Below are 26,365 nucleotides of genomic sequence, written 5' to 3'. Positions count from 1 at the left end.
TTTTTTCTTTCAAAAAATGTTTTAACAAGTAAAAAAACTTGTACGAAACATATTTCTTTCAAACTCGAGTTCATGCATTCGACTAGGTTGTCATATGCATGTACTTTTTGTCTCCATCATACTTCTACATTGATATTTGATCTATCCATGAAATTGCTTACCAAAACTCTAATTTCGTAGTTGATAAATTGTGGGTTTTTTCTTTTCATAGCCTATGATAATTTAGTAAATTAAAGTATGTAAATGTTATGTGATGGAACAATAACTTACAAAAAAAAGGGGTGAAGAATATTAATACCAATGTTAATAAATACTTTTTCAACTTTAAACTTTTTACTTTTTTTTTTAATTTGATGTTCCAAAATACAATTGCAACTTAGCTCTATTGACACATTTTTTATTGAGCTTTAGATAAACTTGATCTCATTGAAAAAAAAACATCAAAGTTCGTGTATTACTTCATAAACATGAGCTTGGGATCACATTACACACATTTCTCCAACAATTAAGTCATTGGCTACGGAAGATATTGCTATAGGTATGAATTCTTACCTATGAGAAGGTTGTTTTTAAAATCATTAGAGTGAAGTTCAAATGAGAGCTTACATTTTTACAACTTTTTGGCATATTCACCAATTACTACTTATTAATGGTGGTCTCTCTAACACATAGGACATCAATAACTACTTATGTAATTACTTTATTATATAACATATTTGACTCCTTACAATCAAAAGAGATTATTAATCACCTCAAAATTACGTTTTTTTTTCAAATCCACGTGTTCTTTATAACTTATGTCAACCAATCTTTGTGGACTTCCTATTGCAAAAATGTGATATGCTTGGTAAACTGATGTTTATCTTAGAAGTATGACAATTCTTTCTTTGACATTTTTTTCATAATAGAGTTTCATCAGACTTATCGATTTATGCAACAATTTAGCATTCTCCAATCCATTCTTATTAGCACCATAAAATATAATTAAAAATGGATAACAGTGTGGATGATTGACATAATCATTTAATTCAAGAAAATGAATTTAATGAAAATGGTTATTTGCATGACACCACATCCCACATGCAGTGATACATATAACATCAACAACTAGTATTCGATTACAATGTAATTTCATTTACAAATACATTTAATCATTTGTTTATTCATACTCAGTTAACACTTGTTTTTCAACATTATGAAACGTCGTATGAGACACAAAAAATCTCAATCACAAAATTTTATAAACATGGTGATTTTCTTCCAACACCCACCAAACTCCAAATCAATATGTTGGTCATTATAATTTTCAACCATCTTCGATGTTTTGCTAGCAACTTGAGCTAAAAATTTCACTAAAGATCAAATAAAGCCAAATTACAAGAACTCCTACATAACCTAAACTCTAAACGCAATAAACCTCTTGAAGAACTCTTTCAATAATTACAAGAATCGGTGATGCTACACACCACACCATAAAGTTAAATTATAGAGAAAATAATGAAATTACAAAGCAAAGATACAAGAAAGATATCACCTAAATGAAGATATTACAATCAAAACTTATAACCAAGAGAAAAATCCACAAATCTTTAATCTTCTTGAACATAAACGTTTATGCAATGCTAGGTCCCTCAAATCTCTCTCACTCATGTACTCTTGATTTTTGAAAGTCAAAGTGTTAAAAAGAAATGAGAGAAGATACAAATTTAAAGAAAAATTAAGTAATTGTCAAGATTGATCAATTATATTAGTGACTTAATTAATTAAAACTTTCTTTGAAAAACTAAAAAATTAAAAACAATTTGCATTAATTGATTATATTATTTACTTAATTGATTAAATGCTTTGGATTAATCAACTATGTCCATAATTAATTGATTAATACACAAATAAACAAGGTTTCAATATGTATTATCCTAATCAATTAATATTTGAATTTATTAAACTATTAGTTTTTACAATTTTCTTTTGATTAGATTAAGTTCATAACTAAACCAATCTAATTGATTTATTATTTGATTGAACCTGATTAAAAGGGTCTTTTCTTGGCTTTACATACATTCTAAGACACACACTAAGACTAAGGGTGTGTTCTTTCAGGGAATAGATATGGGGAGAGTGTGAAGATGGATTTGTGTAAATTTGGGTAGATGGATTTTTGTGTTTTTTTGAGTGGATTTAGAGAGTAAAATGAGTGGATTTGGAGATAAATGTTATGAAAGTTAGTGAGAAATTTGATTGATGTGATAAATAAAATTAATTAGTAAAATAGATATAAATATTAAATTACCATAATACCCTTGATGAAAAAAAAAGAATAATTTTATAATTTAATGATCTAAAAATAATTATAATTAATTAATACAAATTAAAAAGATATTAAAATTGTATAAAATTTTAAAATAAAAAAAACTATGAATGTAAAACAAGTTTATCCGATTTAATTTTTTAAAAAAGGGTTAAATATATTTTTGGTCCCTCAAGTTTTAGCGAAATTTAGAATTAGTCCCTCATCAAAACTTTTGACCAATTTAGTCCTTCATCTTTAAGAATGCGTGAATTTAGTCCTTTTAACCAAATTTTGTTAAGTTTATTTGACGTTTCAAGCGCATTTCATGATAGTATTTGAATTATTTACACCGTTTGACACATTTTTGCTTCAATATTAACTCAAATATTATCATAAAATGCGTTTAAAATGTTAAATAAACTTCATAAAATTTGGTAAGAATGACTAAATCCATGCATTTCTAAAGATGAAGGACTAAATTGATATAAAGTTTTGAAGAGGGACTAATTCCAAAATTCACTGAAACTTGAGGGACTAAAAACATATTTAACCCTTTAAAAAATTATACAATTAAAATTAAAAAAATAAATAAAATATATATATATATATATATATATATATATATATATATATATAAAGTTTAAAAAAGTAAAAAAAAAGTTTAAAAAAAATTTTAAAATAATAATAATAATAATCATTATAATATATATATATATATATATAAATTAATAATAATAATAATTACATATATTATTAATTTTTAACAATAGGATAATTATTATTAATTACTATATACTTTTACTAATTAATAATAATAATTTTATATATATTACTAATTATTATATATTAATATATTAATTATTATATTTTTAATAATATTTTAATTATTAATGATTATTATATACATTTTTAATAATTATTATTAATTAAATATATATTAAAATAAATATAAACAAAATAAATATATAAATATTAATTATTTATTAATATAATTTATTATATATATATATATATACATGTAATCGGTTACGTAATCGGTTACAAAACATATAAATGTTATAGTTGCGATATCATCAGTTTCAGAGAGTTACGAGATGCTTTTAGAAAAGCATGACCCTCCAGTGCTGCACAAGTCATCAAGAAATATTCAGCACAACAGAAGACAAATATTGAAAAATGACAAGGGTAGTGGATTTAAGCACAGGTGCTACAGATGAAACGAAGGTGAAATGCATGCAGGTCTCGCACCCCACGCTCTTTTTTCTGAAGATGTGACGCAGACACCACGGGTGCCATCAACATGAAGCACGTCCGGCGAACAAGGCACATCCGGCTGTCCAGTTTCATCTGCAGACTCACAGCTCCTCCGGCAGCCGCCAGCTCCGACGACTTCAATCAACTCCTCCACGTCCACCTGCACAAAACAAGGAAATGCATAAAAAAAAAAATATAACCATGACACACGTGTCGTAACCGGTGTCGCCCCTTTGAAAACAAGGCACAACCGGTGCCATCCCTCTTTCTGAAAATCACAACACCGGTGCCATCCCGGTCCCCCTCACCACTCCTGCAACACCTGCCACACCGGTGCCATCCCACTCTCCACACCACCCCTGCAACACCACTCACGCTACCACCGCAACACCAATCACAACACCACCACAACACCTCTCACGACCACCACCACAAAACAAGGGCAATATAGTAAAATGTCCAATGATACTCGTTAATCTTCTGCTTCTATCATGGATGAAAAAATTTGTGTATCCCTCATATCAGTCTTCCCATATCTCTTCCCATATCGGTCCTAATCAGTGCAATGAAACACAATTTTAAAAATGAATCTGCGCTTCCTTATTTCGTTGAAAAGTGAAATTCACCCGAGCCTAATGGATATCTACCTAACACACGCCTATTCTAGCACCTGAACATCATAAAATAAAACTAATTGATTTTTCTCTCTGACATAGTAACAAACCTTCATCATACAATCAAATCTCATCCATGGATTGTTGTGGGGTGACACACTACAATAAATTTTAATTTTACTTGGGGTTCTTTAAGCGAGGTTATAATAACCTCTGGAAAAAAAATTCTTATCAAGGGTTTTCTAAACCCCAGTTAACTAACGAGGTTTTTTTTATCAAAACCTTAGTTAAAATACGTAAAATTTTGATTTTTCGGTTATCCTTTTCATATTTTCAGACTTTTTACCTTTATTTATATTTTTACTTCTACTTTTCTTTTCTTCGAATAGGTTTCATCTTCCCCGTACAGATTCACGGTTCTTCTTAAATTCTCGGACCATTATTTTCGTTCTCAAATCCTTCTTTGTACATTTTTCTCCCGCCCTAGCCTCATTACCCATTCATTCTTCTCCTCCATTTAATCGTCTTCCACGACCAACACTCACAGTTTTCGTTCACAACCCTAAACTGCATCAGTTTTTCCTCTACACAAGCCTCCGCGAGCACCTTGTTGCACCTTACCACGAGTTCAAATTGTTGAGTGTCTGCCCTTGTTTGGATCTTTATCCGTCGATGGACGCTCCGCACTCCAGGTCTTCAATCTTGCTCTCACACCGCTGAGATTTAGCTTTATGATTTTTTTATTGAACATTTTCCTTGGATTTAGGAAATAACAATTGTGATCGTTTCCGTCAGTACATAGCATGGTGGAGCAAATTTTGTGAACTCTGGATACACCAAGGGCGATGGACTTGGAGTTGAGATTATTGGCACTTTTTGTTCTTGTCTGCATTGTTTTCTCTGCAACTGATGCCAAGAGAAACGCTAGAGACTCTCACGTTCCTGTATGTGTGCTCTTTACACTACATTCATTCAATTAACTTGGTTTGTAAATGGGTGTGTTCCAAATTTGGCACCAATGTGGTTAATTTATGGTGATATAATTGTAGATTTTGGCTCCACTTCTCATTGGATTTGTTGTGTTCTTGGTCCACTTGGCCACGATTCCCATCATAGGAACTGGCATTAACCTGCTAGGAGTCTTGGAGCAGCCATTATCTACAACAGGGACCATGCATGGGATGACCAAGTATGTTCCTTTCTTCCATAATTCATTTCACATAATTCAAGGATTCGTTTAACACCAATCATGCTTGATTAAACCAGAGCATTTGACTCCAAATATAATAATATTTTACATCTACTAAACAGTTTTTTAATTGGTGCATCAGTGTAAAACTATGCAAAAGTGTGTATTTAACTCCTAATTGAAGTGTCGTTGTGAGCTGAATTTGACTCATCCATTAGTTTATTGAATGTATGGACCAAAACTAGAACTTACACGATGGCTCTGTGTGAATGATAGAATTGGGGTGTCCATGTCACCCCAACATTCCCTCCCTGCTATCTGTTATAAAATAGTAAAATAATACAAAGATGAACAGAGTTGGAATCAACCAAATCACGAGATGAACAATCATAAGGCGTCTAAAAGAATTGGTAGTGAAGATCACTATGTGAGATCATTTTCCTCTGCTATTTAAGACACTGTAATTGTGGGTCCATAAACACCATAACCCTAGTGTCCTTCGTCTGTTTCCTTTCAACCATTGCCTAAATACCTCTCTTAGTTCAATAATCAATTCCTTCATTCATATACATTTCTATCACTTTCTTTCTTCTCATAACTTTCTTTTCCACTCACTTCCTACCTCATCTTTTGCCTACCTACTGTCTGCCTTGTGATGGATTCTCATCTCTTTGATCAAGATAAGGCAAAAGTCATTGCCTAACTTGCACAAACATTCTTGCATGTCAACACTGTGAATCAATCACAATTGTTTGCTTACATTTGTATCAACCAAATTCAGTTTCACTCACATATTCTATTTACTGTCTTCATGCACTAAGAACTTTACTGCTTCATATGTAGTTGTTTCATTTGAATCTTAAGTTAATTTATTACAATTGAATCTTGGTTGTAGGGAAGCATGCCACTGAATGTCTTCCAACATTGGTAATACTACTATCTCTTTGGTTTAACTTTTTATTAATCTTATTTTGGTTTCATCACCAATTCCCGGCTGCCTTGTGATGTTTACAAAGGCTATGTTCTAACTATATTTTTTTTTTCATCTCAGGACATGTCAAAATCAACCCCAACTCAAGAATTGGTTGCTAAGGGATCTTCGTGTATAAATTATTATATTTTTTCTTGGTTTCCTTCACATGAATTATTATTTATTATCTTTTCATGTGTAAATTATTTATTCTTTCATCTGCAATTTGGTTACTAACACTATAATAAAAATGTAAGCATTGATTAGTCAAATGATTAGATTTTTTTATCAAATATCATACCCAAAAATTACATAGCCCTCAAAAGAAAAGAAAAGAAAGGCCATCCATAGATCATTATCTTTTTTGCTTCTTCCTCAAAGATAACCCTGTTAGCAAATGCATGCAGATCCCAAAGGACTTCCTTGTTCAGATGCTAGGGGAAGAACGGGTTATCAAAGGCAAGTGATTTTTACCACTTAATATATGGGTGTCATGAACATGAACTTATTTTCACATTTGATCATCCAATACCAGGAAAACATAGATGAAAAGGACTGGAAGATAAGCACGACCCAAACGACAGAACAACTCAAGAAGTCATTCACTCCAAGGAATGACTTTAGCTTCAATGTTATACTTGAGCCTGAAAATTAGTAAGATTCTAATTAACTTGTTATGGGAGATCTTGTTGAGCATTACCAAATTGATTGTCAATGATGGCAACTTGATTTCTTTTCTCTCAATTTGCATATTAAAGAGTTGTTGTTTGTTGGCCAGTTTGGTGTACACAAAAGTAGGCTGCAATATTCTATTATGATCCTTGCAAGAAAAAATCCATGACAAGAATAGAAGCAACACTAACATAAAAGTTTTAAGAGGTTAAACTTTTTCTACTAAAGAAAGATGAAAGTGTGTTGTCTGCAATGAATAAAAGAAAATCTCACAGAAAATCAAGTCCCTGTCCTTTTATTTTCTCTCTTAGTGGTCATACTATGCAGTTATTTAACTTTTGAGTTCTTACAAGCGTCCCATAACTGTGGTCAAGTCCATGGCTTTCATCTTATCATTGTGGCCTCTGGGTAATTACATAGTACTTCTTAGTATATAATTTTATTTTATATAATTTGATCTCTGTTACTTCTATTAATTATCAAATCTTATTATTGTTGTTTGCTACTTGACTTTATTATAAATTTGAAACATGATTATTTTTGTGTTAAGAGTATTATGTTGTTCATTCAAGTCATTAATAGATTTTTAGTATTCTTTTTATTAAGTAAATAAAAATTTAGTCTATTAAACTGAAACATTTCAATAGACTGGCTATTAATGATTCTTCACAATAATGACATATATAAAAGATGGCAATATTAATGAAAAGAACTTATATTAAGACCTTTTCAGATCTTGGAAAGATCCACAAAGGACTTTAACATATGGTGGTATGATCAGGTACATTACTGCCATCTCTTTTAAGTTTCTCTTTGTAAATGTTTTTGCTTCAAATTCATATAGGGTCCCCTGTTCTATTTATTTGATTTTTCTTAAATGGTCTTATACTGTCTTTGGTTCACATTGCTCCACTTTGGAACTCGATAATTGACAACTAGGAAATCTGATTTTTCTGGACTTATTAATTGCTCGTTTGGTATATCTTTAATTATTGTTAATGTACAGTCCGTGGACTATTGAATATTTGCAATACTGAAATATAATGTTACATGGAAATCAGAATTATTAATTATTTTTTATTGAAATTAAGAATTATTAATTCATAATGTATCATTCATTCAGTGATCATATATCTCCTCCCTTCATGTATTACTTAGGTAGTTATAATTTCACTAGAACTTTAGGTCCAAAACTTGGCCAACTACCCTCCCTTCAATATCTCTATAAAAGAAATAAGTACTGATTTTTAAGATGATTGGGCATGAAAGAAATAAGTATTGATTTTCTCCTATTCTATTATCGTTTTCCAGAAAGACAGATTAAGAATTTCATTTCAAGGAGCTCTACGAAAATAACTCAAGTGGAAAGATTCCTCAAGAACTTGGTAACTTGACAAACCTTATTATTATGGATTTGTCTAATAATAAATTTGAAGGAAGCATTCCAAACTTAAGTGGGAATGTTATAATTTATTTAGCACGTGCTTTGTGTTTTGGATTTTTCTTTTTGAATTCGTAGAATACTCAAACCCGAAATAGATTGAACTCATCAACATGACCCTCATCATTCTTGGTGTTGGTGCTATTCCTCTAGTCAGAACTGTGAACTACTTAACATGGGGAGCTGTTGGAATCTTTTTCAGTTTCTACATTTACAACAAGTTCAAGTCATGGTGGGCTCGCCACACTTACATTCTCTCAGCTACATTAGATGCGAGACTTGCTTTCATGAGTGTGGTTCTCTACTTTGCCCTCCAAAGTGATGACATTTTAGGTCCAACTTGGTGGGGTGCCGATGCTGACCACTGCCCTTTGGCCAAATGCCCTACAGCGCCAGGCGTAATTGCTCATGGATGTCCTACTCTATAACACCCATGATCATCTTCAAAAGTTTCCTTCTTTATCTTCATAAGTTTGTAGATATTGTCTTTTATTTCTTTCTTGTTTTCTATCTTCTTCCATTGTACAAACCCAATCGAATACCATGTTGAACAAGCTGTACAGATTGGTTATGTTTGCTGCATAACAAAATTTGTATTTGTAGAGATTATTCTGCTTGAATTCGATCCACATTTATTTATGCAATCAAACTTGTTCAAATAACTTTGCTTTGGGTTCAACTTTCCTCTTCATTGATTGTCATTGATATGTAGAAATCTGTTTGTGTCCCAATATGGTAGTAGCAGGGGTTTTAAGAACCCCAGGCAGTAGCGGGGTTTAAGGAACTCCAGGTAGTAGCGGGAATTTCAAAAACCTCAAGCAATAGTAGAGGTTTCAAGAATCCCAGGCAATATAAGAGGTTTTTGTGAACCTCAGGTTAGTTATGCGTTTCCAGAGGTTGTTAAAACATCCGGTAATCTATTAGTCACGTTGGATCTTCTAAGGGAATTGCAAATCCCTGTTAAAGTCATTAGTGGGGGTTAAAACCCCCATAAACGCAAAATATAACTCTGTTAAAAATAATTATTTTTGTAGTGACAATACCTTCCCATAAGTCTAATTATTAAAGTGAAGGTGATAAAGATAAAAATAAAGATAATAACAATTACGATAATATTATCTCATCATAAAGAGTTTTTTATTGTTATATATCACTTGTGGACTTTATTGATATGAGTAGACCATCATAATTTTTGTTTTCCTACACTAAACCATTTCATTATTTCTTTTCATGAAAAATTAAATTCTCGTCATATAAAAGGGAGAGATTACTGTCCGTAGCACACAAGGATGGATCATTGGCTGGAAAGCTTGAAACTTTGTTTTTGATGATGCCCACAACATTCAAATATGCAATGGATGTCTAAGGTGTGTGTTAGGATATTAAGATTAGAGTTAAGTCTATAAAGGTTGTAAAGCCAAGTCAAAATATCATTAGAATCAACATAATCAATGTTGAATAGTGTAAGAACCAAAATTATGCAAGACATGTGCATTCTTACATGGTAACTCACTTAACAAATAAAATAATCAATTAAGAAAATAATGTAATCAATTAGGCAATATATTAACCAAGAAAATATCATGTCATGTAAAATTAATAGATTAGAATACTAATGTAATCGATTATTCCAATAAAATTTAATTCTTTTAGGAAAACACAATTTAATCGATTAACATATTAATGTAATCGATTCAATTCGTCAAAAACTATTTTTTACTATTAAAATCAAATATTTTGATTTCTGAAATTAAGAATTCATTATTACAAACACTGAACAAGATTAATTGAGAGTTCTTGAAGCATTTCTTACGTGATTTCTGAAAAAACATCAAGATAATTTAGATCATGTTTATTCAAATGTATATTGGCTTGACTTAGGTTGAAATTGTAACATCAACACAAATAAGGTGTAGTTGTTCTAATTTTTCATTACATACCTTCTATTTTAGATTGTTTCTATCACTAGGAAAGTGATAAGAGTTAGACAATTCTGTGAAGCATTGTCTTGTGTAAAATTATTGAAGTGTGTTCAAGTTTCTAGAATGTCATGCGTGTAGATAGTACATATATGAATTCTTGTAATATTTCTTTGATATCATAGTGAAAATCTCTAGAATCGAACCGGTATAAATCTTTGTGTTTATGTTCTTAATCTTTCCTTAATTATTTTTGATGCTACATAAAACAACCAACACATAAGCATCACTTACATCTTGTTAATCGTCTTAAACATTTTTAAATAACTAAAAAAATTAAAATAAGAAGAATTTTTGAACCAAACCAATTCACCCCTGGATTTTGAGAATTGGTCATATCTGTTTTAAGAATAAAATAAAAATTAATTCATTTATAAATGTTAGATAGTAATTAAATAAAAAATAAATAATACTGTTATTAAATTTAATTATATAGCATAATACTCCTTGCTCTCTTATTTTTCATAAAATAATTTAAAAAATTAATATTTTATTTCTTTTCCATCAAACAAAATTTGTCTTTGTCGTATTTTTCATTTCTTTCACCACCTATCAACTTCGTTTCTATCATCGTAATCAAAATTTCAAGGAAAACAAAGTGTGCATGGCACGTGCGAACACCTCCCACAGGGCGCGTATATACTTTCTTTTGTAGCAAACCGCAGCCTACTTCATGGACCATACATAGTACATTACACCCAACCTCGTCAACCACGGCTCCTAGTCCAACTCACTTCTTCTCCATCAAATCCAAAACCTTATTATATTTTCTTAATCCATAATTTTCCATTTTTAATTACAGCAAAGTTGGATTCATTTGGTGGCAGACCTTGCTGGTGAAGCCAAATTGTGTTTCCAAGTCGTTGGCCTTTCACTGTCTCTCTCTCTCTTATCTGAATCAACCTCTCACTAGTGTGACTCGTTGTTGTGACCCGGCGAGCGATTCGTTGCTTTGACTCCTTTTGAAGCAACCCTTTGGCTTTCATAAGCGATTTCCTGTGATGGGTTTTGGATTTTTCTTTTTGATTCCCTGTGATCAACTGCCACAACTGGGAAGTGGGCTGTTCAAATTGTAGTTTCTGTGTGGTATGGTGTGTTTGGGGGTTGACATGGTTGAGGTTGACTTTCAAAGGTTAGAACTTGAGAAGAGGGAAGTGAGGATTTTGTTGAGAATTTCATGTGGGTGGTTGGTGTTTTTGTTGTTTCTGAGTCCCGTGGCGGGTTTGAGACCCTTAAGGGATAGAACCAATTCCTGGGGTGATGAGGTATGTTTATTGTTTTGTATTGTTTTTTGGTTTCTTTGTTGCAACTGGGTTTAGAATTAGCTCCTTTGTTGTGTTTTAGGGTGGGAATTGTTGAGGTTGACTGTCAAATTGTAAACTAAATTTTGTATGCTTTGTTTTAGCCTGATAGCTGATCATTTCTTGCTTCAAGTTTAGTTTTGAATTAATGAGCATGGAGGGGTTGCTTAGGTTAGGTGCTACTGTTTTTTCTCTTTTTATTTTTGTGCGTTGTGAAAGTGGAAACATAAAATTTGATGTTTAATGTCAAGCTTGAGTGAGATAAAAAACGTGGTTTTTGTAAAGGGCTGAAGGCATTTGCATTGCATGAGTTGAGTTGAGTTTGTAGTTAACGTGTTTAGAATGCCTTGATGCGGTTCAATTCTTTGTATACATTTTCTGAACTTGTATTTAGAAATAAATGAAACATATTGATTCATCAAATGAGAAACAAATTGGATCTTTTTTACAGTAGTTTGTTGTAATGAGCCATTTATTTTAGTTGTGGCGTGTTGTTGCAAGCCCCTTAACATTTCTCCTAGGACTATCATTTTACCACAGGTCCACAAACCAACGTGGTTTCTCATTAAAAACTAAACATTCTTTTTAGTGATAAATTGATATTTTAACGCTTGTGTTAAATACATTCGTTTACTTGTATTGACGTTGCTTCTTTCAGTGGGTTTTTACAAGAAAAGACGAAAGTGACTTAGGTCCATTCTCACAATGGAACATAACTGGAACTTACAGAGGTTGGTATTCTTTACTTACACAAATGTATGTTTAGATTGACCACAGTGGGGTATAGTTTTGGTTTATTATACAAATGTTTGATGTAATTAGTTGCATAATTGTGTTTTTGACTGTTGAGTTTCTACTATTTGAGATCCCACATTGACTTTATTAGATATGACCAGAGTAGAATTTATAAATGCTTGGACTAGACTCGTGTCTCAAGCTAGCTTTGGGGTTGAGTTATGTTAGTTCAAATTCAAGACGGTATCAAAACCTATCAAAGATATGATATGGAGCTACCCTTAACTATCCAGAAATCTATTAACCCCATGGTTTTCGCGTGCAATATATATAAAAAAAACTTCAATATGTTTCTAGTCCCTATAATATATCTGTTTTGTCATTTTAATTATCTTTTCCCATGGTTTTGGTCCATACAAAATTTGATTTTGTATTTCTAAAATTTAAAACTTCTGATATCAGTTCCTCTTATATTAGAAGATATTCATTATAATCATTATTATTTAAGAAACATCCTCCTTGTTCTCCAATAGACATGTCATCGTTCAACAGTTAGAGGAATGAAACCATAAAATAAAATTATAAACGGACCAGAACAACAAGAAATAAATTATACGGGTGAAAAGCATAAAATGGGTATATTATTTGGACTATAATCATATTTAAGCATAAGAAAGACTGGTTCTATAACCTCCCTTACATGCTCTAGGTGTCCAATCCTATGTGTTGAGATCCCATATCAACTGTACATATAGCCAAAGTAGAGCTTAAAAAGGTTTAGAGAATCCTCCACTCATTAGCTAGCTTTTGCAGGTGAGTGTCTATTTGGAGGATACATGATTGGAAAATAGTTTTTTCTATCCCTACTTGAATTTTTTAATCACTTCAAGTTTTACGATTTTTGTGGATCACTTTGTCTTTATTGAGGAACAATATTGTTGTGATAGGAATCTTGGGAGAACCACACCACAAAAGACTAGCCATTTTAGTTGGAGAGCCCAAGGCTTATAAACCCCACACTAGAATCTCATACTTTCAAAATGGGACTGAAGTCTCATATCTTGCTATTGGATCCTATGACTATGCTTCTTAACTTCTTAACTTCTTGGTTAAGCACATAAACATTCTTAGTTGACTACCACTGGACGGAATATAATGTCTAAGATCATCTGTGTATAAAATTAGAAACTTTGCTCCCATGGACCAACTAAACCTATGACATTTTGACTAATAATGTTTTAAAAGGACTTTTTATTTAATTTGTTGAAATATGAATCAGTGCATATTTATAATAAACATTGTTCACTAATTTGTTTTGAAATGAATTTACAAGCTGGTATTGTTACAGTGTGATGATATGTCTATGTTATCATCTTTGAATGCAGGGACTTGGAAGTTTTTAGATACTACAAATGGTTCTACCAGATTTCCAGACATCAGAAAAATAAATGGAAATTCTGTAATTGAATTAGTTAGTGTGCCAACAAAGATAACTGGTGTACATTATGTGCAGGTGAGTTGTTGAATTATATGGATAGACTTGAATAATGAGAGGGAATAAAGAAATATATTATTAATTATTAATAACTATCATTCTAATTACATTCCCAACTCTTCTATTTGTAGCAATCACATTCTCTTAAAAAAAGAAATAAAATCCGACAGAATGAATATGAAGATTCTAAGGATATTTTTTCCTGATGACTATAGAGATACTAGGATAATTATATCCTAATAATCCCCTATTTACAATAAATAGAATCAGAATGAAGTCAGCTTCACATGTGATACAGTGTCACGATTGTTCTGTTGTATATTTAAAATAACACCAACTTCTAATGAAGAAGCTTCTAGGTTCTTTACCTTAAGTGTTTAAATTGTATTCACTTACGTTAATACTGTGAATAATTATCTAAAATATCAAGAGAGTCAAAGATTCCTTTAAGTTCTGTGCTCTTGATATGCTAAAGAATTAATCAAAATCTCGCTTTTCATTCTGTTTTTCCTTGATGGTTACATTACTCCATCCCAATTTAGCTAAAGAAAATTTGCAATTTAGTGTTACGTATTGTACTAAAACCATGTGAAATTCTCGCTGATCATTTCTATTTTTATGCTATTTATCAGGGGGTAGTCATATTCCATGATGTATTTGACAATGAATACAATGTTGGTGGTGCTCAAATCAGAGTAGAAGGTGTATATATATGGCCTTATAGGCAGCTTCGAATGGTAGCCAACAGGTGAATATCAATATGTTGCGGAGCTCAATTTATAATGCTACCTTATTGCGTTTAGATATCTACGGCATTACGATCCTTTTTTTTTTCTGGGCTAAATGTATTTATTCATAATATTTTGCAAGTTTCTATTTGATAAATTATACCTTCCTTTTCTTGCTAAAACAGTAATGTTTATTTGCTAGCGGGAATTGGTATTTAATAGTGAAAAAATGGGTAATTAAGTAAAAAGTTGCTAATTCTGCGTCAAAAACTCAGTAAACACTGGAACTTCAGAACATCAGTTTAGCATAAAACTGATTGTGATGAACTGATAGTGAAACAATAGATTAATCAAGAAAAACTCATCTTTTGTTTAGTGCTTTAGTACTTCATTAGTATTACTTGGGACACATGCCTCATATTTCAAAGCTATCTATAGGCAGTTTTGAATTCAATTCCATGCAATCTGTGAAATCCATTTTGACTTGTAGAAGCTATCATCACCCTGAACTTAAAATATAACACATTTTGTTTTCTAATGTTGGAGATTATGGAATAGTTTTTGATTTAACCTCATTTTTTGACCTTGCATTACTTTTGTCTGCATACCCAGTTAATTTGAAGAGAAGTTGGCTCAGCTATCATGATTTTTAAAATTTTCAAAACTTATTTTCTTCCTAGTTTAGCCTTTAATCATGAATCAGGTTTTTAAAGGGTGTTATTTGTTGAGTTGTATTTTATTTGTTAATCAAAATTAATTTACAATTCAAATAGTGGTGCTAAGCCTATAATATTTAAATGTGCTGAATAGTTTCTTTGTTATTTTCTTATTGTAGTGGTAAAGATGGGGGACTAAATCCGGAGGGAGACTATATTTTATCAAATCCATATCATCTGGTACCGGGTCTTTTTTTTTTTTCTTTTTTCACTTGAAAATGTTTATTATTCTGTATAGTTGACATTTAATAGACTCCTGAAATTTAAGGATGGTATGATCCAAATCTGTCTTGGCCTTTTCATGGGTTTGATTTTATCTGACATCACAAGTTCATCTGTTATAAAGAAAGGAATTTTTTATGTGTATTAGAATTACAATCCTAAGTCATGTCTATATGCTGGGGTGGACAAAAACTACAAGGAATAAACAATAACTGCATTCTTGTAGTTTTAAATGTTAAAACTGTGTATATAAAAATTTCTCAATGTTATAATCCCTTTATATATCTCAAAATCATGTTGAGTAAGACTGGGATGTCAGCATAAGTTACATAACCGAAAAGAGGATGAGGGTCAGCCATGACCTGACCCAAAAGCTCCGGTAGTATATAAAAGGAGAAAGAAAGTTCAGTAATATATGATAGGGGTTCGAATAGATATTATTGTTTCTGTTATTTCTGTTAAGACTGTTAGGGGAGAAGGTATAAATAGACCCTTTGTAACAGGGTTTGTTCCTTTTGAGAAATGAGAGGACTCATTTGTATACCATACTTCAGTAATAAAGAGGATAATATTTCTGTACTACATCTCTTTGTTTCTCTCTAAGATAAGATAATATCATCAGGATTCCTAATACCATTTGAGGAGTTAAGTGCTGGCATCTATGATTGTCATGTAAAAATGATCATCTTTGCTACTTTTGGGAGTATAATGAGCATTATGACTACTTAATTACTATACATGGCTTTCTGAATACAGCTTGGAGTTTTCTCATCTCAAGTATTCCAAGAATCTTCGCGACAAAAGATGTGGAGAAGAAAGCACTGTAATTTATCTTCTTCACCTGTATACTTTGAAGAGATCCCCCTCCCACCAACCTTGATGGTTTTTTTCATAGTACCTACTAACTTTCTGTGCTTATGTTTTACCCTTATTGCAGCTCCATTGCACGGAATGGAGAAACATTGCAATGTAGAAATAGCTGCACAGGTTTCACGCCTGTCATTGTCAAAGCATGGTACTTGAGTTCTTTCAGCGGATGAATATTCGTTTTTCCTTTTTGTTTTGCTTTTTCAATAGATACGTTAAAGGTTATATTTTATCTGCCTTTCCCCCAAAATTCACTAAGAGTTGATGTTGTAACATTAGATATTTCTTTCCTTATTCAGTTTTTGTGTACAGGTTTATTAAGAATTGTTTTCTGTAATTAGTTTTAAGACAGCAAATTAGCTTTTTTTTTGCCAATTAGTTTTGAATTGATTAGTTAGCCTATATATTTGTAATCTTTCCAATTTTCAGTGTTATTTCCCTGTGTAAGGTCTTAAAAAACAACCTGTTTTGTTTCTTGCCTGTTCTTGAACATTTTCACTCAACCACAGATTAAGGTTCATTATCAACCTTCTTAACTTTCTTAGACGTCTCATTTCCAGTGAGGTTAAGCACGACCTTGTGATTCTTAATTACCTCCTTCCTTCCAATAATTACTTCAAAAGTCACAAGTTTATCACCTTGCCACCACATGATTCTTGTATTTGAAATTTATTGGGTTTTCTATTCATGGATTTTAAAACAAATATCAATGATGAAGACTCTATTTTGTTGTAAGATTTTCCTTGGACCACCTTTCAATTCTTGCGAGCTCTATCACCAAAGGTCCTTACCAAAAGGAAATCTTTTTGTAACCTTGAGATTCCACACTTCTAAGTTGGTACAACTTCCTCCTACTTTCTAAAACAAGTGTGCATAATCTTGAAATCGAATGACAGTGCAACATCAAGAATAGACTATGCACTCTCCTTCCTCATTTACATCTCCAAAACCAAAATTATCATGAGTTTCTATAAATCCCCTCACCTAACTACCAACATACTCATTTGGATCGTTGTCTACAATATTATTTTCCTCTTATTGAACATCTTGAACCAATCCTTCAAAATCATTCTAAACTTCTTTCGAAAGTGATTCTGATTCTACTTTGGATGCACAAACACTAATGATATTGATAAAGTAGTTTAGGATAATCTAATTTTGATCTTAACTACCCAAATATTCTAGAATCAAGGAGAATGAAATCAGACCACATTTGATTGAGTAATTTGATGTTGATCTTCACTACCCTAATGTCCTACAATATTTATTTGAATTTCAAATTTAAAATAAAAATACAGATACAAAATTGGTTCAAGAGGCTGATGTACAGTGCTATATCACTCGAATTTTCTAGTTTTATTTTTTAATTTCAATTTTACTGTCTTTGTGTCACTGCTCTAGGGTTCTCTATTATTTAGCATACATATACAGAATCTTTTTCACTGGTTCTCACATTACCATTTGAACCTTGCGTGAGAAGCTTTATGGTTTTAATTTGTGCGGGGATTAATTTTGTAGGATTTAATGTAATACAATGTTTTAGAAGATATAGGTGATAAGAATAAACGAAATCAAGGAAAAGAAAAGGTCTTAAAAAGATCAAATGAAGCATTACTATTATTTCCATTTCATGGGAGAATCTAGTTGTCACAAATTGTGGTAACTTTTAGGATACACACATATCTTTAAACTGGCTGCATGACAAGGTTGATTTTAGCCTACCTTTTGATGTTCTTCCCATTTTGTAAAGGATTCTTTTCAGTCAGATATGCACAAAGATTGAAGGTCTCTTCTGACTGTGGGCTTCCTTTAGTTCTTTATTATCTTGTGTTGACAGATGGGCTATTCTCTTGTCGTATTCTCTCTCTTGTTTCTAATAAAATGACATATTCAGATAAAAGTTTGAAACTTGATCAGGGTTTTAAAAAGTATGCTATATAGCTGCTACTGCGGTGTAGCTATGTAGAATGGCTCCTTCCCGCTAAAGAGGCTGCTGTAGTGGAACAATTTTGTGTAGTGGTTGTACCAGACCGAATTGCATGTTGAATAGCAGCTATAGCAGGCACTACAGTGATGCTATGTTTTGATTACACAAAATTCCTTAGAACAGAGACATTATGACTTTTCTGGACAGCTACTTTTTGGGATTTTAATTTCTAAAATTGAATCTGCAGATGTAACAATAGTGAAAATGATAAAGACTTGAATTTAGAAGATTATGACTTATAATTCCAATCTAGGACACTGGTCTTTGACTTTTGTTGGTTTTTGCTTGTATGTTTTGTTTTTGACACCTATGACTTTTGACTGTTATTTGTTATTAATAAGCAGTGTGTATACTATAGAAGAAATTAAAAATAACGGTTATCCTGCTGTGTTATCCCGTTATAGCATTTTGGAACAGTCTACTATGCACCACTATCCGGGTTTTAAAACATTGGCTTGAGTAACCATGGTGTAATGTCGATGGGAAACTTCTGAGCACATTTAATTTAATAATATCACAATTGCTGATTATTACCGAATATTGATTATGAATGCAGAAGAATATTAAGATGAATTATGGCTCGCTTTTTCAAAGTTCATTGAGTGCAATTTTACTACGGTTGAAAATATTGTTTTTTATCATATGATTTACCAAGGTGTTTTATGCTTTATTATAGAAGGGGAGCGTGATTCTTTTCAGCTAGTAGGGTTAATGGAGAGTCCGTCTGTGGACGATGATGGGGACTGCTTCTCGCCTTTACAGTTAAATGCAACTTCTATCAACATTGAAGTCTACTATAATAAAGCAGTGAACTATACCTTAATGGTTACTTTTGTATCCTTCAGTCGTCAACTTCCTTTCTACTTTACCACTTTGTTATTGTCTGTTATTGTATATTTTCATTTTTTTTCATCTCTAAACTCTTTTATTTTGCATTGCTGTGTTATTTCCTTAATGTACTTGTACAAGATTTCATTTTTGCAAGTTCTTCTTTTAATTCGGCAAATGGAGCATAGCAACACCCAATCGGTAAGAAATTGCTTCAAAATTTTATTTGAAACTTCGTGTTATAGATTTAGTGAAGATTCTACTGGACAGGGTTTCATTGTAAATTACAACGAATATGATTCATGTATACCCTTGCAGGGGGCTGCTAAGGTTTCGATATTAACGATTGGTCAGCAAGCTATAGTAGATGCTTATCTTTGCCTTATACATTTGACTGCTGGAATACTAGTTGGTAAGTTTTCCAAATAAGTGCTAAGGATTTTCATATAATCAATTTAGATTGCTCTACAAACAGTTCTTTATCTGTCATCTTAAAATCTCTAGTATCCTTGTCGAGTTTTGAGGTACCAATTCTAGGGATTCATAAAATATCAAAGGATCCTTTTTGATTTGAAGAGGTCATTAAATATTTTTCTCTGTGCTTAATTTTGTTTTCTGCGAGCTTGTCATAGAGCTGCATTGTATGGGCAGTGTGAATACTCATTGCCACATTGGTGTCAGTATCCCACACTCACTACTCAAACACTGGTGCAAGTCCCACAAAAAATGCATATCAATCTTGGGAATAAACCTAATGGTGATTGGATGCACAAAACCTGTCTATGCTTGCACTACCTCCTTGGACCTTCAAACCAAATGGACTTGTAATCGAACAGTAAAATATAGTTCAATTACAACATCTAATTCTCAGAGCACCTCATAATTATATAAAAGTTTTTAAATCTGTGCCATATGAAGAGATCAACTATCATCTTTGGTTCATGGTAGTGCCTGAAGATTATGGTTAGTTTGGAATACATCATAGCTTTTGAAGGTTGCACTCTTGATGTAACCAGAAGAGAAGATTTTAATTGTATTTGTGTTCAATTTGGTTGTAGTATATCATTATCGTTGCTATGATAGATGTGACGAGTGGATGATTATTTTCTTTATTTAAGCTTGTCTTATGAATAATTGTTGTTACTAACTACCTACCTGCCATGCAGAATCCTTGTTCAATGCTTTTGCAACTGCTGCATTTTTCAAGTTTGTGGTATTCTCAATATTTGAGATGAGATATCTCCTTGCCATCTGGAAGGCAAGTAGGCCTTTGAGCAATGGTGAAGGTTGGGAGGCAATGAGGCGTGAACTATCAGTTTTATACAGCCGATTCTGTATGTACACATTTAATTTAAGTTTCTTTGGCTACCTGTTTTCGTTATCTAGTCACTATGATATGGCCTGGAGTCATTTGTTCCATAGGATAAGTAAATGCAAGTTATGCTGTGTTGGGAATTACTACCTACTGTACCTATGAGTTGTACTTAATTCTGTACCTAGGCTCCTAGGTCAGTCTTTTGATCTTTCATCTTCTCATTGTATCAGTTTTCAATCATATTATAAATCGAAGATCATAAGAGGGATCTCTCAAGTCTTCCAATTTTATATTTTCTGTCTTATTAATCTCAAGTTGCTGTTTTTGTCATCTATGATTTTCGTACTTTATTGGTTATATTTTCATTTGGGTCCCCATGTCATGTATTCTTAGAATGCATATCCGAAAATGTCTCAATCCACTCTATTGTTCAAGCATGACGGATAACTTCTTTTATATATTTCCAGTTACTTCAACTGGTGCAAGGATTTCCTTGTTTGAAGAAGTGAGACTCAGTTCTAGTCTAACTGTTTAACTTCTTTTGCAGATGGGATCCTACTGGGAGGCATACTGCTCATGTATGAATTCCACAATCATTTGAGACTTATTCTTCTTCTTGTATACTCCTTTTGGATACCTCAGATAATCACCAATGTTGTTCGTGACTCACGCAAGCCATTGCATCCTCATTACATATTAGGCATAACTGTTACTCGGCTAGCAATCCCATTATATATTTTTGGTTGTCCTAACAACTTCTTGCGTATAGAACCAGATCATAGCTGGTGTGTTTGTTTGGCTATATTTGTTGGACTTCAAGCTGCAATTCTCTTGCTTCAGCACTATTTTGGGTCTATGTGGTTCATTCCTCGTCAGGTTGGACCCATCTGTCTCGATTCTCTTTATCCACTTTTACTCATTTGATTTCATCCAACTCTTTTTCTTGACTGAAGTTATTTTATTTACTTATAACTGATGTGCCTTTGATTGTTTGAAGGATTTGCTAGATATCCTTCAAATACGTGTGGCTCTATTATCTATTTTTGATAATTTTGTCCTATAATATTGGCTACATTGTTTCATTTTCTTTAATCATGAGCATGGTGTTGATAATAACACGCATCATAATTCGGCTGGATGTTTCCTTTTCCTTTTTGCACAATGCTTCTCTCGCATCTGACTTTATCTTTGTCATTTGCAGTTTCTACCTGAGAAATACTGCTACTATAGGAGGTTTACTCAAGATACAAATCACTCCACTGACTGTGTTATATGCATGACAGCCATTGATCTTTCTCCACGATCCAATGATTGCATGGCATGTGAATGCGTTACCTTTGTCTATTGAAATCAATCTTTACAATCTGAACATACCACAAGTCTAATGCACTAACTCTTCCACAGGTGACACCTTGTGATCATTTCTTCCACTCTGGTTGTTTGCAAAGATGGATGGATATAAAGATGGAGTGCCCAACATGCCGTCGCCCTCTTCCACCTGCCTGAAGAGGTTTCCATTGTTCATATCAATAGGATCAACTCACACTACCCAACTGCATAATTTTGGTAATATGCTTAGTGCTATCCAAGATGTACATTTACTTTTGTCTTATATAATTCTGATGCAAGAAAATGGTACATCTTAGCAATTCTGTTGTTTGATGTTTCCTCCTCATTCCATATGCTATGAATATGGCTCCTGTACATGATTTTGAAATGAAATGAACATTACTATATTTTCCTTTTCAAAGCATGAAAATAACTTTTTTCTCATTCTTTTTGTTAAAACGAGTATTTTTTTTAAACTAGCTATTATTTCTTAGTTTTCTACTCGTTGCCTTACCTATTATAGTCCAATGGTAGTCACTAGCATGATTACATCTTAACTTTGAAGTTTGCATTTTACAAACTTTTCTCCTTTTGTTTCGCAGGTTGGGATAGAATCCTTATTGCGTACGTAAAATTGCTACTTCAGTACAAGACTGAAATACGATACTTCTCACAATTGTATCATGCATCATTGGTATAATTTTAGTTTTTTTTTTCTTTCTTTCAATGTTTATGTATCAATAACGTTGTACATTAGAAATTCAATATGATGTTCTTTTGACTTATATTCTGTGCTTTTGGTTAATCTCTTTATTCTCCGTTAGTTCCAACAAGTTTGTTTTCCGACGCACGGTTGTGTACATTTAAATAAAAACTATGATAGCACGAAAGTAGGTAAATCTTCAATTTAACCCAAATTTAACTAAGAGGTTCAAATGAAGTTTGTTATTCCTCTTTTCCACCGAAGATAGAACAATAAACACAAAAATTGAACACAAAATGGTGATAAACTAACCATGGTGAAAAAAATATGGTCTAAGTGAGATGACAACTGGAAAAGAGGTTATGGCAGAAGGATTGTGAAAAAAATAAGAGGAGAAAGTATGATAGTTGCAGTGAAACAGAACGTAAGAAAAGAAATATTAGAAGTTTAGATAGGTTGTATTGACAAGAAGTTTAGATAATTTTTGAATTTTTAATGCAATATTTTAATAATGATGTTTTTTTATTGATTAATCATGCTTTATTTACCAAAATATATTTGACAAATGACTAAAAGGTTATCTGGGCAACCTTAAACTGATAGAACACGGTTGACGAGAATGATTAAATGATATTAAACAATTTTGCCTGTGTTATTTCTTTGTTGCTGATTTGCCTCTCTTGTAAATAAAAAGGACCTGTGTTTCCCCAAGTGTATGCAACTAAGCCAAAGTCACGAATAGAACTACGGCTTTCATTTCTTATGTATTATGGATGAACACTGTTTTAATGACAAGTATTTTCAAGTAGGAAATGATGTAATAGGTAGAATGGTTCGAGTGATCGTGTGGATGATTACGTGCACATTGAAGAAACAAGGTTGTATTTGGAATTGAGTACTTGAGAATGTCCAACAACAATGACACTGAAAATTTACTAAACGTAGAGGATCATGCGACTTTCCTAGTATGTTGTAACATATGCATTGGGAATAAAAAAAAATACATGAAACTGTCAATTTTATTGCAAAAACAAAACAAACATGCTAAAAATAGTGACATCACAAAATTTGTAGGTACTAAGATCGGATCTAATCGAATGTAATAATCTGTTAATCTGTTTTTTCATGAGAGAACCACGATTTTCTAAAATAGGATGAAGGAAAAGTGTTGTTCCAGAAAAAAGATTGGTATCCTTTGAAGCTAGCATACCCACAAAACGAGAGATATCTATGAATTCGCTCACTTCCTGTCAAATGAAACACTTTACAAGGAATAAGACGCATGACACAATAGAATACAGACACATTTAGCACACCACTTTATATCTACAAGATCACTTCCTAACTCAAATTTGGACTTTTATTTTTCCTATTCATATCAATACAAACACTTTGCTTAAGGGTGGCTTGGTGCAAGAAGAGGAGCAGATACAGGCATTGCTGAGGGAACAGCAGCAGGTGGAACAGCCACTGAACCAGCAGAGACATTGCTCCCAACAACACAGCAAAGCTCAGAGCAATCAACTGGGTGTTCAAGTATGGCACTGCATTCCTTTTGGCTCCTCTGCAGTGGCTTCTCTGGCAAACAGTTCCTTCTGTCATCAAACACTATTCTCTTTGATGTCAAGTTCTGACAGATACCCTCTTCCTCACAGAAGAAGTTGTAAGAGAAAGTGAAGTTTGCCAAGTTTGGCAACTCACAAACCCCCATAGGGACAGTGCCACTCATCATGTTGTGTCCCAGGTTTAGTTGCTCCAAGTGAGACAATCCTGCAAGGCTATAAGGAATGGGGCCAACAATGCTGTTGAAACTCACATCCAACACTCTCAGTTTGTAGAGAAACCCCACTTGCTGTGGCAAACAACCTGACAAGCTAGTATTGATCAGCACAAGCTCCTCCAAAGTGTCAGCAAAGTTCACTATGCTTTCTGGGAGACACCCTCCAAATTTGTTGTTGGCAAAGACCAAGACAGAAGCTGAGTTTTTGCCCAAGTTTGGAGGTATAGAACTGCTGAAGCGGTTGTTGTTCAGGAAAACAGCATCAAAGGTTTTGTTGAAAAGTTGAGGAGGCAATGGCCCTTCAAATTCATTGTAGCGGAGGTCAAGGTAGGCGAGCATGGGAAGGGAAAGCACGACCAAAGGAAAGGGACCGACAAACCTGTTGCTGCTAATATCAAGCTCATAGAGTAGAGTGAGATTGGTTAAGGACATTGGCAAAATGCCACAGAAGCGGTTGTTACTAATGTGAAGGAGTGCAAGGTCTGACAGAAGACCTATTTCATCGGGTAGGAACCCTGCTATGTCTCCGAAGTTAAGGTCAATACCAGCCACAACTCTCACTTTAGGATCGTCAACTGAGGGAGCACAGTACACACCTGTGTAGTTGCAAACTGAAGGACCTACCCAATTGGCTGTGAAGTTATTTGGGTCTGAGTAGATCACTTGCTTCCATGCTTGGAGGCCAAGAAAGGCCATGTGAAGTCTTGGATTCAAGGGAGGATTCTCAGTGTGTTGAGGCTTGCTATGGTTGTGACTGTGCTTTGCATTGAGGTTTTTTGCCAAACATGACAGGTGCACAAAAATGAGGAATACCACTCTAATGGTAAAGGAACAAGATGCTGAAGTTGAAGCCATTGCTTTTAGATACTATGGCAATTAATGGCTAATGAGTGAATCACTATATATGCTAATAAATAAGAGAAATTTCTCTGGCATATGCACTCACACTCCAATTATAAATTACCTTATACATACATATAAAATAGGTTTGTAAACTTCTTAAAATAGCTATACTGAAAGTCTTACTTAGAATATTTTCTTATTGGTTCAGTGTATAAAATATACTGATATTGGTACTTTGAAAATCTACTTAATATATTATAAAACATCAAAATCAGTATCCATCAATGTATTTTGAAAACATAGCAGAAGAATAATACAAAAAAATCAGCAGAGAATTCAAATCTTCATAAATCTTTTATGTGGCTTTGAGAGGAGAAAGCATAGTCTTGTGCTTAATCATGTTGTCTTGTTCACGTTTGAGATTAGTACAAAGCAAGATGGTTAGAGAATGAAATAATCCAAAGATGGAAAAGTATGACAAGAACCTGTTAAAAGTGACGGTTAACCGTTACTAAAACCTACGAAAGAATGTAGTAGGTTGTTTGTGTAGCAATGAGTTTCTAGATGACAGATACGGTTTGTACTTTGATAGAAAGTCAACAGTGCTCTTGATTCTGTTTGCACTTGACCATGCGCATTACAAGGACTTATCTCCTTCCAGGTAATTTTCATAGTAGTTTGAGTGGAGTTGGAGAGGGACAGCAAGAGAAGAAACTCTGAAATTAGAGAATAGGGATTTCTTTAAACCAAAGGGATCACAAAGAATTTTGTGTTAATTGAAGATTAGTCTCAGATTAGTGTGCAAAGTCCTCTGTGGCAACTACCCCTGCTTCAAGACTGTCTTCAACTCTTGTACAAACAAATCATCATTACTTTCACTAGTTTATCATGGAGTAAAACATTAACTTAAGATTCTTAAATCTTTCTCATAGATTTCATGTATATCAGCTATGCAAATAACTGATCTTTTTTTTTTCTTCTGTTACTAATTTAACAAGTTTGGAACGTATGATTTATATGCATGAATTTGTGGAGAGTGTTAGATATAACGAATTTGAGTATATATTTTTGTATTTTTGTATTTATAAATATATAATTCCACGTGCT

At 32.9% G+C, this 26,365-nt stretch overlaps 3 protein-coding genes across 14 annotated transcripts; 2 read left to right on the top strand and 1 right to left on the bottom strand.

The window, feature by feature from the left end:
- Positions 1–4,287: 4,287 nt before the first annotated feature.
- Positions 4,288–9,079, top strand: LOC114168712 (aquaporin PIP1-2-like). 11 transcript variants are annotated; one of them, XR_014986230.1, is made up of 9 exons: positions 4,313–4,850; positions 4,954–5,102; positions 5,208–5,347; positions 6,243–6,274; positions 6,399–6,450; positions 6,725–6,776; positions 6,853–6,971; positions 7,723–7,770; positions 8,301–9,079. XR_014986230.1 is itself a non-coding variant. In XM_085668538.1 (8 exons), the coding sequence occupies exons 2-4, from the start codon at positions 5,004–5,006 to the stop codon at positions 6,753–6,755; spliced, it is 270 nt and encodes an 89-aa protein (XP_085524664.1). In that variant the 5' UTR covers positions 4,294–4,850; positions 4,954–5,003; the 3' UTR covers positions 6,756–6,776; positions 6,853–6,971; positions 7,723–7,770; positions 8,301–8,374; positions 8,633–9,079. The 11 variants fall into 11 exon arrangements, 6 of the variants coding, with proteins under 6 accessions (XP_085524662.1, XP_085524664.1, XP_085524665.1 ...); XR_014986232.1 differs by having other exon boundaries at positions 4,293–4,850; positions 6,853–8,374; positions 8,509–9,079; XM_085668538.1 differs by lacking the exons at positions 6,243–6,274; positions 6,399–6,450 and having other exon boundaries at positions 4,294–4,850; positions 8,301–8,374; positions 8,633–9,079.
- Positions 9,080–11,086: 2,007 nt separating this feature from the next.
- On the top strand, positions 11,087–22,717 carry LOC114169869 (transmembrane E3 ubiquitin-protein ligase FLY2-like). Of its 2 annotated transcripts, XM_028055227.2 has the most exons (15): positions 11,089–11,674; positions 12,369–12,441; positions 13,831–13,958; positions 14,573–14,688; positions 15,504–15,564; positions 16,363–16,429; positions 16,544–16,621; positions 19,137–19,294; positions 19,430–19,489; positions 19,607–19,700; positions 20,455–20,622; positions 21,151–21,479; positions 21,805–21,921; positions 22,008–22,169; positions 22,535–22,717. In XM_028055227.2, exons 1-14 carry the CDS (start codon positions 11,498–11,500, stop codon positions 22,107–22,109), a joined length of 1,728 nt encoding a protein of 575 aa, XP_027911028.2. In that variant the 5' UTR covers positions 11,089–11,497; the 3' UTR covers positions 22,110–22,169; positions 22,535–22,717. The 2 variants fall into 2 exon arrangements, with proteins under 2 accessions (XP_085525108.1, XP_027911028.2); XM_085668982.1 differs by having other exon boundaries at positions 11,087–11,674; positions 19,137–19,489.
- Positions 22,718–23,860: 1,143 nt separating this feature from the next.
- Positions 23,861–25,306, bottom strand: LOC114169153 (Leucine-rich repeat (LRR) family protein). The gene has a single exon (XM_028054191.2). The coding sequence runs from the start codon at positions 25,268–25,270 to the stop codon at positions 24,032–24,034; it is 1,239 nt and encodes a 412-aa protein (XP_027909992.2). The 5' UTR covers positions 25,271–25,306; the 3' UTR covers positions 23,861–24,031.
- Positions 25,307–26,365: the final 1,059 nt, after the last annotated feature.

The sequence above is a fragment of the Vigna unguiculata genome, chromosome 11 (assembly GCF_037176805.1).
Source record: "Vigna unguiculata cultivar grain cowpea cultivar isolate G323 ecotype 2 chromosome 11, ASM3717680v1, whole genome shotgun sequence".
Lineage (NCBI taxonomy): Eukaryota > Viridiplantae > Streptophyta > Magnoliopsida > Fabales > Fabaceae > Vigna > Vigna unguiculata.
This window is presented reverse-complemented; position numbering and strand designations above follow the sequence as displayed.